The following is a 13,038-nucleotide window of genomic DNA, read 5'->3' on the forward strand; positions in this document are numbered from 1 at the left end:
AAGAAGCCAGGGAAGTGAATCTATTCAGGGATCTAAGAGACTCTGCTCCATCCCCAAGAAAAACACAACCTCCTTTCAAGCAGGACTTCCCTTTCAAAGCCATCCATCCTCTTAATTCTTTGTTGATATTTTTAAATTCATAATAATGTTTACCTCAAATTAAGGACAACCAATGAATCTGCCATGGAACCACCACTACCAGTTTCTTACCTATTAGGAAGATCTTATTTAAATCTATAATGTCTTTAACCCAAAAAGGTCTTCAAGGAGTTTGAATTTTTTTTAAATAATATTTAAATGTATTATTTCCCATTCGGTCTCATGAAACACAAGCTGAGACTGCATAAGTATCACTGTTTTATAGATGCAGAAGCTCTTTTCCTTTACAACTTCAGGTCAGGGGCTTTATCAGCCCAGGCCTGGACTTGCAGCTGAAAAAAACACAGGTCTGTGTGAAGGGATAGGAGAGCACATCCTACTTGTGTCAGGAGCAAGGAACCAGGGCTGAAGAAGTCCCAGTCTTGACATCAGCAGCTGTGAAAATATTCTGCAGGCAACGAAGCTCTAACACACAGAAAGGGGGATGAGCACTGAGTGAGCCAGGCAGATTCCAGACACAGTTCTGATGGATTTCAGCCTGAGGAACTCTGATGGGAGAAGTCCCATTCTCTCCTTCAATCCTCTTTACAGCACAGAAGGCAGAAATCCAGTCTTTATATAAAAGAGATTAATGGCCTTTCCGTTTCTTCATTTTTCCTCCAGCCACCTTGTTCCTGACACCGATTGCACCCTCCGTATCATCATTGTCCCCAGCATCCTCTCGCGAGCGCTTCTTCTTCTCTCCATGCTCCCTTAACTCCTGCAAGAAACAGAAAGGATGTGATTGAAAATGAATTACTGGGACTTCCCTGGTGGCGCAGTGGTTAAGACTCCAAGCTCCCAACGCAGGGGGCCCGGGTTTGAGCCATGGTCAGGGAACTAGATCCCACATGCATGGTGCAACTAAGTAGCCAGAGAGCCACAACTAAGAGCTGGCGCAACCAAATAAAAATAAATAAATAAAATGAAGAACTCAAGAACTTTAAAAAAAAAAAAAGAAAATGAATTACTGTCATTGAAGGTAACACATCCTGATCTCTGCTCCTTAAAATCAAACAGTAAGTAACTCCCTGACACCACATTATTTAAGAAATAAGACCAAAATCCCAAGATACAAAAATGTTAATCTTATTAGTAATCAAAGACAGGAAAATTAAAACAATAAGCTATTCTTTTCATGTGGCAGACTAGCAAAGATTTAAAGAGAATGGTAACACCTAGACCTAGTCATGCTGTGGGGACAGTCACGTATACAGTCACTCAGTGTAAACTGCTATAGCTTTTCTAGGGTGGCAATTTGGCATTCTGTGTGAATTCAAATTTTAACTGTGTATTCTCTTCCGCCCAACGATTGATTCTACTCCTAGGATTTTATTCTAAGGAAACAAGTGTGCAAAGCTGCACATACTAGGATGCTCAACACAGTTAAAATACAAAAAATTGGGAAAAGCATAAACACACATCAGTGTAAATCATATTATACATTCATAACAGAATTCTCTGTAGCCATTAAGTGATCGAATGAGAATTCTAAGATGCTAGCGTCTAAGATAACAGAGTCTCTACAGGTAAGTGGTACTGTTTTTAAAAAACTGAATTCCCTCTCCACAGATTACCAATTTTCAAAAAACTGGAAAGCAACAAAATATACCTAATGCAAAGCCTAGAAGATGTAATTTGATCTCCCCTGCCAATTCAGAAGGCAGTTGAGGAATTTTCAATGACTCTTGTAAAGTTTGGTAATTGAATTGAATGAGTGCTAAGACACAGCCTAGATGAAGCTTTTTAAATAAAATTTAAAATGTGAGGGGGAAAAAAGTGATTGCATGAATCTCTATTAGTTGAAATAGAAAAATTATATACATTTAGATAAAGTCATATACAATTAGATAAAGTCTAATTATGGCTAAAGAAAGAAAAACAGCCAACTGTTATCAATGGTTTTCTGTGGGGGGTGATTTATGTGTTTTGCTTAATATTTTAATCCTTTATGTATTTTCTAAAAATGTTTCCCAATGCACATAGTAATATTTTTACAAACAAAAATACCAAAGAATTCCACGTGGGCAGAAAAAAAAAACAAGTCCACACCTCAGCTACTCAGAAAGCACCCTACAGGTGAAGTTTCTTCATCCCTCAGACCAGCACTCCAGGGAGCAGACGGTACTTGCAAGCGTTCTCCTTTAGAACCTTCTCATCTCCACTCCTACTGCTACTGCTACTGCTACTGCTACCATCAGTAACTTCACTGTTTACATCAACATATCTGGTGCTCATAAAACCCTGTACTCAAGGTAACTATTATTCCCAATCTATAGGTGAGGAACTGATTCTGAGAGGTTAGACACCTTATCCAGGTTCACAGTTCACAGCTGCATCTCCTGATCTCAAGTCCAAAGGTTTTCTTGCCTCATGTGAAACACGAACAGTGGCTGGGAATGTGGTCACTGTAAATCAGACTGAGTCCAAACCCTGATTCAACCATTCAGTCGTACAGTCAAAAGCAAATTACCTACATGCTCATCTTAAGTTTGGAATAAACAATTCCAAGTGGTGGATTAACACGATAAAGTGTCTTGCATGTAGGTTAATTTCATTTGCATAGAAGCTGGTGAGAAAATGCACTGCATACCATTCGGGCAAATCTTTGGGCTTCAGTGACGCGTTCTGTCAGCATCATAACCTCGTCATCCTGGGTTGGAAAGACTGGCAGTTTCTTCCCAATTAAGTGCTCTATGCGCTGGAAGAGTTCCACGTCGTATCTGAGGAAGGAAAACTGGCATGGCTCTGGCTGGCTGACAACGAACATGTCTGTCCATTCCAAAACTATGATGCAACAGGAGCCACAGTTTTCAACAATATCGAACCTATTATTCCTTTTCAGAATACGGACTAAACGCAATCTTCTGCGCACAGCCTAGCAGAAAACCACCCAATGTATCCCTTACTCTCAGAAAAGCTGTGAGTACATGACAATTTGTTCCTTTAAAAACAAAATCAGAACTAGTTATTGTAATACTGTGAGTTGAGGGAACAGTCACTGTTCTCTGGCTCCAAGCAGTTAAAAGAAATAACAGGGTTTTGTGTGTGTTTCTGTATACCAAGTACTATACTACACACAGGTAGTGTACTATATTTACATATACATCTCCAGTCTTCATTAAATCCCTGCTACGTCGGTATTATTATTTCTATTTTACAAACGATGAAAGTGAGATGAGGGAGGTTAAGTGTCTGTTACAGTAGGTGGTGAAGTCGAGTTCCAAGTCAGTCTGCCCCATAGTTCCACTCTTTTCTCTAAACTGCTCTGCCCCAAAGTCGGGTCACTTACTGCGTGACAAAGGTAATAGCCTTTCCAGAGCGCCCAGCTCGAGCTGTTCGACCTACTCGATGGATGTAATCCTGAAACAAAACCGGTAAGTGACTGTGAGTTAGCCGGAATATAAACTAAAAACTGTGTATGTAAAGTCTTCCTGCAAACCTTTGTGTTGGAATGTGGAGAGATGGACTGCCGATCTGTTGACATAAATCTACTTCACTTTTTTTTTTCTCCTCACAGCACAAAACTCATCCCTTTTCCTTTCTTTTATAGAAACACAAATCTACAAAGCATATCTCCATGGACACAGACAGCATGGGTAGAGGAAAATGGCACTGGATCTAGAGGCAGACCTTGGTCACAGCTCTGCTTTTCCCAATGACCAGCAACACAAATGTCTGCAAGTCACAGAACCCCTCTGAACCCTAGTCTGTATCTATAAAACAGAGACACAAATACATGGCCAAACTCACAGAGTTACTGTGAAAATCATATGAGACAGCACCTTGTCTACAGCAGTTTAACACAAAGTAGAGACACACTAGTTGTTCTCAGCTGGTAGCAGTTCTGTCCTCCCCAGGGGCATTTGGAAATGTCTGGAAACATATCTGGTTGTCACAACGTCACCTGTGGGTAGGGGCCAAGAATGCTGCTACACATGCTACAATGCAAAGGACAGCCCCACAACAAAGAATTCCCAGCCCAAGACAGTAACAGTGACGAGGGTGAGAAACCCCCGGATACGCTGAGGACCAAAGGCTGCCATTTCTCATCAGCTAAGACCAACAGAGGTGAGCATGTGGTGCGTCTGCTCCTCCAATGGTGAGCATCTAACCCCTCTCCTCTCCTCCACTCACATTAATATCACATCCACTGGCATGTGCAAGATGAGGAGAGTGAATAGATGAAGAGCATTCCCAATTTTTGATACTTAACTAATCAAGGACACACACACACCAAAAAAAACTCCAATACTGTATGTAACTAAGGAAAAACAGAAAATAATCCATTAAAAAATACACTTTGGATACAATGGCATATTATTCAGCCATAAAAAAAGAATGACAGCTTTCCATTTGTGACAACATGGATAGACCCTGAGGGTATTCAGCTAAGAGAAATAAGTTATAGACAAAAAAACTGAGGTCTCACATGTGGAATCTAAAAAAGAAATTAAAAAAAAAACAAAAAAACCCCCACAAAACCTGAGCTCACATATACAGAGAACGGATTTGGTGGTTGCCAGAAGCAGCGATGTGTGCATGTGTGAAATGGATGAAGGGGGGCAGAAGGTACAAATTTCAGTTATAAAATAAATAACTTATTTTGTACATGTACAACATGCTGCCTAGAGTTAATACTGCACTGCGTATTTGAAAGTTGCTAAGAGAAAATACTTCAGAAGTTCTTATCATAAGAAAGAAAAAGGGTAACTATGAATGGTGACAGATGTTAACTAGACTTACTGTGACCATTTTGCAATATACACAAATATTAAATCATTACACTGTATACCTGAAACTAATAATGTTATATGTTAATTACATCACAATTTAAAAATAAAAATAAAAGAAGGAAAGGAGGGAGAAGGTGGGGGGGGGAGAGAGAGAGAAAGAGGCAGGAAGGAAGGAAAGGAGGGAGGGAGGGAGGAGGGACAAAGGGAAAGAAAGGAAAGGAAAGGGAAGGGAAGGGAAGGGAAGGGAAGGGAAGGGAAGGGAAGGGAAGGAGGAAAAGGGAAAAGGAAAAGAAAAAAAAGAAAAACACTCCGGGGCTAGAAAGTCAGGTCAGCAACAGGACTCACCTTGGAATGGGTAGGAATGTCAAAGTTAACAACTACATCCACATGAGGTATGTCCAAGCCACGGCTTGCAACATCAGTTGCTAGAAGAATGGAACGAGCCTTTGCCTTAAATTTATTAAGGGATCCTAGGCGCTTGCTCTGAGATGATGAAAAGAAGAAATGGAAAGAATTTTAATCTTGAAAAACGAAGGAATCCTGGAATCTAAGACACACAAATTAGACACACTAAATAAATACAAGAATCAAGAGAGAACTTTTTAAAAGGATGTTTCTCCCTGAGTCTGAGCTGGGCTTCACAGGTCAAAAGGAAACATGGAAGCAATAAAAGCAAAATTTAAGACTAAACCTAGAAAATACTAACATGAAACAGTTTGTTAAACATGACAGAAACATAACTGGGAAATAATTTATTAAAAGTCTTTAGAGACGAGAGAATCACTATTACCACAGGGGCTGAATAAATCAACTCAGTAACTTCTATCCCAGACAACCACCTGTGCAACACTCTAATTTGAGCCCTTGCTATGCTGAAAGGAGGAAGTAGCATCCAGAGCAACACTTTAAAGTCCATAAAATAAGGACAACTATGGGAAGATGTACCGATGTCACATGCTGCTATTGCAGAACTCTCCCACTACAAGGTTTATCTTTCTCACGCCACCAGTTCACCACTAATGATGCCAAAGAACAGTTACCTGACTCATCTGTCCATGGAGGGGAATGGCAGTGAATCCAAGATTTCGGAGGAGCAGAGCTGTCCTCTGAGTATTGTTACAGGTGCTGCAGAATATCATAAAGGAGTTTCCAGCCAATTCATTTAGAATATAAACCAGGTAGGTATCCTAAGTCACAAAGCCAAAACAATATATGTAACTGAACCTGGAAGCAGGTCAGAGTCCTGGGCATACAAATTATGTGAAAGACTAAGCCTACAGCTGCTCCTCAGTTAACCGGACCCCCAGCTGCCAGCTCTGCACTCCGTAACCAGCATTATCATTATCGTCTCTGTGAACCGTGAGTTTCGCACACAGCCTGAAGCCAAGCACAAGGCGATCTGCACTCAGCAACCACGCAAAGCCCTGGCATCAAAGAACAAAACTACGGTCCCTTGCCCACAAAAAAGCCACATAATAAGCAAACGAAAAACTACCTCAAGGATGGGGTTAGGGATTATATCATGACTTCCTTACTGTGGTTTAATATGTTGTGAATTCCCAGAATGTCTGACTCTATCAGTGATAAATGTAAGCATGGCATGAGCTCTAAATCTAAAACAAACAGAAAGGACTCCAATCTGTAGCACAGCTCTTAGCTAATCAAGAGTTGACACATTTTCAGATGCTTTGGTGAAGAGGGGAGGGAGAGGCAGGAATGATCAAAATAAACACTTTACCTTGAACTTAGAAGGAATAAAAAGATAATACTGCTGTAACTTCTCAACTGTCTGGTATTTAGAGGAAACGGCACACTTCACAGGATTCTTCAGCGCTGCTCGCTGAAGTTTTTGCACCTGAAGAAAGAAAACCTAGAATAGTACACTGATTTCTAAATGCTCTAATTTTTATTACTATTACTGTGACTGTTCCTATTTATCAATTCTTATAGACAAGAAAAGAGAAGTCCTAGAAAAGTTCACCTTCTTGGTCATCGTAGCAGAGAAGAGAAATGTTTTCCGATCACGGGGAATCACTTTGAGGATCTTGTCAACCTAAGGTAGAAAGAGCAAAGGATACCAACATAACATTTAGACAGACACCGGCAAATGCTCTTTGTGAAGGAGATAAGGGATCACAAACTAAATACATCACCGTGGGGATTTGGGGACTCAAATTCAGTTTGAGATTCAGTTCAGCTAAAATTTACTGAATATTTACTATTTGATACCATACCAGATGCTATGAAAAAAGAACGCCACTCAGAGAAAAGAACAGTTTAAATCAGTAGAGTAGAGCTAATCTAAGAGAAAAGTAAAGAATAAGCATTAATCAACTAAATAAGCTATGACAAATGGGCTGTCAAATAAAAGATGGAAGAGGCTGAAATCAAATGAAATGGAAAAGAAAATCTGGTTTTGATATTTCTCATCTCTAAAATCAAAGTCAGTCCAAATATATATATATGTATATATTTTACCCAACTGTCTTTTTTAATTGAAGTACAGTTGATTTACATTTCAGGTTGTACAGCAAAGTGTATATATACATATATATACACTCTTTTTCAGATTCTTTTCCATTATAGGTTATTACAAGATATTGAATATAGTTTCCTCTGCTATACAGTAGGTCCTTATTGTTTATCTATTTTATATATAGTAGTGTGTATATGTTAATCCCAAATTCCTAATTTATCCCTCCCCCTCCTCAAAGTCAGACTATATGGTAAAGAGGATGCTGAGACTATTTACAATAGCCAAGAGATGGAAGCAACCTAAATATCCACTGACAGATGAATGGATAAAGAAGATGTAGTGTAAATACACAGAATGGAATACTACTCAGCCACAAAAAAGAATGAAATGCCACTTGCAGCAACATGTATAGACCTAGAGATTATCATACTAAGTGAAGTCAGACACAGACAAATATCATATGATATTACTTATATGTAGAATCTAAAATATGATACAAATGAACTTATTTACAAAACAGAAACACATTCACAGACATAGAAAACAAACTTATGGTTACCAAAGGGGAAAGGAGTGGAGGGACAAATAAGAAGTATGTGTGTATATATATACACATACACACACAGTATATGTATGTGTATATATAGACACATATATACATATATATAACTGAATCACTTTGCTGTACACCAGAAACACAACATTGTAAATTAACTATACTTCAATAAAAAATTAATTTAATTTAAAAGCAACAAGGATATATTGTACAGCACAGGGAAACACAGCCATTATTTTGTAACAATTTTAAATGGAGTATAATCTATAGAAATATTAAATCACTATGTTGCACACCTAAAAGTAATATAATGTTATAAATCAACTATCCTTCAATACTAAAGAAAGAAAAAATAAAATAGGATGCTGAGGCTCTATAAGTATAAAGAGCATCAAGAATGAAAAAAAGCAGCAGAGATGTTAAATTAACCCCCAATGGGAAATGCCCCCACAAAAGCAGATGTGCAATGAACCAGATTTTGAGATGGTCTAAGAGGAGGAAAGATACTGAGAGTTCACCTCTGTCTCAAAATCCATATTCAATATTCGGTCTGCTTCATCCATGACCAAGTACTTGAGAGCTCTTAAGTTGAAACCTTTTGTATTTTCCAAGTGGTCAATCAGTCGACCAGGAGTTGCTAACAAGAAAGGTTGAGGAGAAAGGGCAATGTTTAAGAAAAAGGACAGAAAGTGACGACCCCCTCTTAATCAGAATTTCAGAAATTAAAAAAAAATTAAACGGTTAAATTTTTTTAAAAATCCGTTCTTTGAACTCTTTCCCCACAAATAAGTTACACCTAGTATCAGTAGATTCTCCAGTTCATCACGCCAGTGTCTTTTACCGTTGTCATTACTCACCTATTACTATATGCGGTTTTTTGGCCAGGGCCAAAGATTGGGACATTGAATCAATTCCACCTACAATCACAGCTACAGAAAGAAAAAGAATATTAAAAAGAGATCCTTAATTTTTTTCCATAGTTCACTGAACATCTTTTAAAGCCAATGCCAGATTTCTACTTCCATTTTTCTTCCCCTACAATTAAAACTTTCCCGGAACTTAAAATACAAAATCAGCTCTTTCGAACCTATGTTAACAACACGTCCTTCTATTCTCCTTTCACAGTCATTCTCAATCTGTGCAGAAACTCTGAAGATTCCTTTCCTCTCAACACTTACCACACTGCACCCCAATAGAAGACCCCAGGGCTTCAAACTGCTCTGAGATCTGAAAGGCCAGCTCCCGAGTAGGGGTGAGAACTAAGGCAAACAAACGCTGGGGCGTCTCCAGCAGCGCATTCAGAATGGGCAGAGCGAAGGCCCCTGTCTTCCCAGAGCCAGTTTCCGCCAGCCCAATAATATCACGACCTAGAAGACAAAGAAAACACCTAATAGCAAAGAAACGCTCTCTGCACCATTTCCACATTATTCCACGATGACCCAGTGCTGGGCATAAAGTAGGCCATGAATAAATACTTGATGAACTGGGCGGGGTGCGGGGGGAGGTTGACAAGAAAGAAGACACAGTCTCTTGTCCTAAATAAGCTCAAAATCCAGGGGTGAAACACATAAATATGTTCTAATGTGACAGGCCTCCTACAAGATATGGTCAGAACAAAAAGGAAGGAATAACTTACTGTCCAGAGGAGTCAGGAAAGGTTAACAGAGGTGATGAGGAAATTAAATCTGGAAGTAAGCAAAGAAGGAAAAGAGGGAAGGTTCCCTATGAGGAAAGAGACTTTAAAGAACACACCATGAGTATGGAGAGTGAGAAGTACAACATGGTCAGAACACAGAAGTCAAGGGCAAAAGGGAGAAGACTGAGGAAACCCACAGCCATGCTGAGGAGTTTTGATGTCTTCCTGTAAGAGAAAGGAACTGAAGGATTGTAAGTGGGGAACATCATGACCACTGTTATTCTTTAAGAAGATAAACCCCAGGCCTGATGGCATAAGCAGGGGCTGAGGAGCTTAACAGCACAGCCGTCTACACTGCTCCTTCTGAGGGAAGAATGCCACAAGTAATTCCTTAAGAATGGGTCCCCATGGTTTGTTATCACCAATCAAGCCATAACTGAGAAGATTTGGCAATTAATTCCCAAGCCAAGACCACCGTCCCTAGGCTGGCTGCAGCCCCCAAGGTAGCTGAGCACCAGAACAGCGCCCAGTGGGAAGGCTTCCTGTCAAGTAATGACCTCCGCAGTTGACCACTGAGGCATCCTCACCTAGAGATTAACCCTGCAATAACCCCTCTTCCCTGTGGTAATCTAAACATGACTCTCTTCCTTACACTCTAAAATGACCTAAAGGGCCAGAATGGGGAAGAATGGGGAACACACAGGAAAACAAGAGCCCAGTTAGGGTACCAGAGGAGCTACGATGGTGGCCAGGCAAACTGAGAAGTAGAAAGCAATGAAAGAAAAATTAACACGACATTGTAAATCAACTACACTTCAATAAAATAAAAATAAAAGAAAGTAACAAAAGAAAATCTAATTGACACAGAGGTTTCAAGCTTAGGAAATTTAAAGACCATAAACTGAGATAAGGGCTACAGAGAAATTAGTTCTGGGAAGAAAAGTAAGGACTCTGGTTTGGACATAGGGAACCTGAGATTCTTGCAGCAAGCTTGGAGAGAAGTATCTAAAAACCAGCTGGACATACTTGTTTGGAGCTCAGCAAAAAAGTGTGGGCTAAAAATACAGACATGGGAGTCATAAGTGTCCCACCAGTGGTGCTCCCCCAGGGGCAGACACATCAAAATAAACTATGAAGTTTTATATCTATATATGCCTAGATCCCATACCTGGAAATTCCAATTCAGTAGGTCTAGGTTGGGGCCCAGAAATCGCTAGTGTTTTAAAAGTTCCATAGGTGATTCTAATAAGCACTGGCTGAAACTCACTGAGGCAGACAGCACGAAAGCTTCAGGATTGGATGAGAAATCTTAGTAGCGTTTTAGAGAGAGAAAAAAAGGATGAAGATAGAATTAACACCGCAAGGCAAAGGGAAGAGAGCCAGAAAAAACTGAGAAAGAAAAGCTAGAAACATAGGACAGGAAAAAAAAACTCCCTCGTAGAAAATAAGCTTGGTAACACTGGAGAATTACTTTTTCAAAAGCCAATAAGCCACAAACTTTTTACCTTTAGTGACCATATCTTATTTCACTTGAAGTATACAAAGCAAAAGCTCTCAAACGTGGTTTAAGTATTTAATTGAATACGTGTAACTTCATACTGAATCTGAAACAGGCCACATATTTAATTTCAACCAACCTTGCAACGCCAAAGGAATAGCTTCAATCTGGATCTTCGTTGGCTTTGTCCATCCCAACTGGTCACAAGCTTCACACAACACATCTGTCACACCCTTAGAATTCAGAAAAACAGTTTAGCAAAGAACAACACACGCTAGCCTCCCCCATAATTAAATGACTATCAGGGCCGCCTTGCTGGCGACATGTGCATCCCCTACACTTTCATTCAAAACGTATTTATTGTCACTCTACTCAGTCTTTTCCTTAACTTTGAGTACTGGGCCAGTAGCTCAAAACTCACAGATCACTCTCCACTCGCTAGGGACAAAGCCAAGTTCTTTTACGTGAGTCACTTCACTTAATCCTCCCAACTCTATGAAGGACTTATCATAATCCCCAATTTACAGACGCGGAAAGCGAGGCACCGAGATAACTTGCCTCTAGTCAGTGACTGGGTCAGAATTCAAAGCCGGTTCACGTGATTTCAAAGTCCAAGATATACAAACAGCGGATTCGCCGCATGGACAACATCCTGCACAGACACAACGTTGCCACACCGAGGTGGACTTCAAAAGCGCAAATGCGGGTTCCCGGGAACCGGCCGCCCTCCCACCACCCAAACTCAGAGCCGAGGGAGCTCGTCCGGAACCCGAGCTTCGGACAGTCCGGGGGAAACCTGAGCTAGGCCCCGGCGGTTTTTGCACACCAGCGGCCGGGATTGAGGGCAACCGGACTCTGCCCGAGCCTGGCGCCAGCAGGGAAAAGGGAAAAGGCGTCATCCACTCTTACCAGGTCTTTAAATGTTTTCGTTTCCTCCTCCTCTATCGCGATCTGGGGCGCCTCAGCCGGGGAATCGTGCTCCTCGGACGCCGCCATACTGTCTGCGGGCTCCGGAAGTGGGTCGGCGGCGCGCGGGATGCTGGGAAATGTAGTTTTAGTTCTCCCAGGCAGCGTGTTGTGGGCTCCCCTCTGCGGGCTTGCAGGGGGTTTGCACCAGCCGGCTAGGAACGTGGGGCTTCGCCGAAAAGTAGTGAAAAAAGTTAGGGATGGGTATAACCGTTTGGACTTGTGGAACTGAGTCAAGTGCAGAAGGGCCTGATGACCAGGACCTCTCATCTTCCCTGTAGGTCACTTTAAAAAGTTTTTCCCACCTTTCGTAACCGCTGTGTTCCTCGATCTTCTAACCATAGGGTTTTGTCTTTTTTTTTATTCCTCCCCAACCCTCCCCGCTTTCCCCACTTGGTGTCCATATGTTTGTTCTCTACACCTGTGTCTCTATTTCTGCCTTGCATTTCCTCTTTCATAGTTGTTAGCATTTGCCTTATGTATTGAGGTGCTCCTGTATTGGGTGCATGTATATTTTTAATTATCTCCTCTTCTTGGATGGATCCCTTGATCTTTATGTAATGTCCTTTCTTGTCTCTTGTAACATTTTTTATTTTAAAGTCTATTTTATCTGATATGACTATTGCTACTCCAGCTTTCTTTTGATTTTCATTTGCATGGAATATTTTTTTCCATCCCCTCACTTTCCGTCTGTATGTGTCCCTAGGTCTGAAGTGGGTCTCCTGCAGACAGCATCTATATGGGTCTTGTTTTTGTATCCATTCAGCCAGTCTGTATCTTCTGGGTGGTGCATTTAGTCCATTTACATTCAAGGTGATTATCGATATGTATGTTACTAGTACCATTTTCTTAATGGTTTTGTTTTTGTTTTTGTAGGTCCTTTTCTTCTCTTATGTTTCCCGCTTAGAGAAGTTCCTTTAGCGTTTGTTGTAGGGCTGGTTTGGTGGTGCTGAATTCTCTTAGCTGTTGCTTGTCTGTAAAGCTTTTGATTTCTCCATCGAATCTGAATGAGATCCTTGCTGGGTAGACTAT

The 13,038-nt window shown here is 40.7% G+C and overlaps 1 protein-coding gene across 2 annotated transcripts; it reads right to left on the bottom strand.

Annotated features, from left to right (window-relative positions):
* Nucleotides 1-284: 284 nt before the first annotated feature.
* On the bottom strand, nucleotides 285-12,052 carry DDX47 (DEAD-box helicase 47). Of its 2 annotated transcripts, XM_057703389.1 has the most exons (12): nucleotides 11,950-12,052; nucleotides 11,180-11,273; nucleotides 9,085-9,273; nucleotides 8,764-8,835; nucleotides 8,425-8,543; nucleotides 6,856-6,927; nucleotides 6,613-6,729; nucleotides 5,915-6,061; nucleotides 5,220-5,357; nucleotides 3,431-3,501; nucleotides 2,732-2,861; nucleotides 285-859 (listed from the first exon to the last, which is right to left on the bottom strand). In XM_057703389.1, the coding sequence occupies exons 1-12, from the start codon at nucleotides 12,034-12,036 to the stop codon at nucleotides 728-730; spliced, it is 1,368 nt and encodes a 455-aa protein (XP_057559372.1). In that variant the 5' UTR covers nucleotides 12,037-12,052; the 3' UTR covers nucleotides 285-727. The 2 variants fall into 2 exon arrangements, 1 of the variants encoding a protein (XP_057559372.1); XR_009048502.1 differs by lacking the exon at nucleotides 3,431-3,501 and having other exon boundaries at nucleotides 719-859; nucleotides 11,950-12,047.
* Nucleotides 12,053-13,038: the final 986 nt, after the last annotated feature.

This window comes from Hippopotamus amphibius, chromosome 12, assembly GCF_030028045.1.
Source record: "Hippopotamus amphibius kiboko isolate mHipAmp2 chromosome 12, mHipAmp2.hap2, whole genome shotgun sequence".
Lineage (NCBI taxonomy): Eukaryota > Metazoa > Chordata > Mammalia > Artiodactyla > Hippopotamidae > Hippopotamus > Hippopotamus amphibius.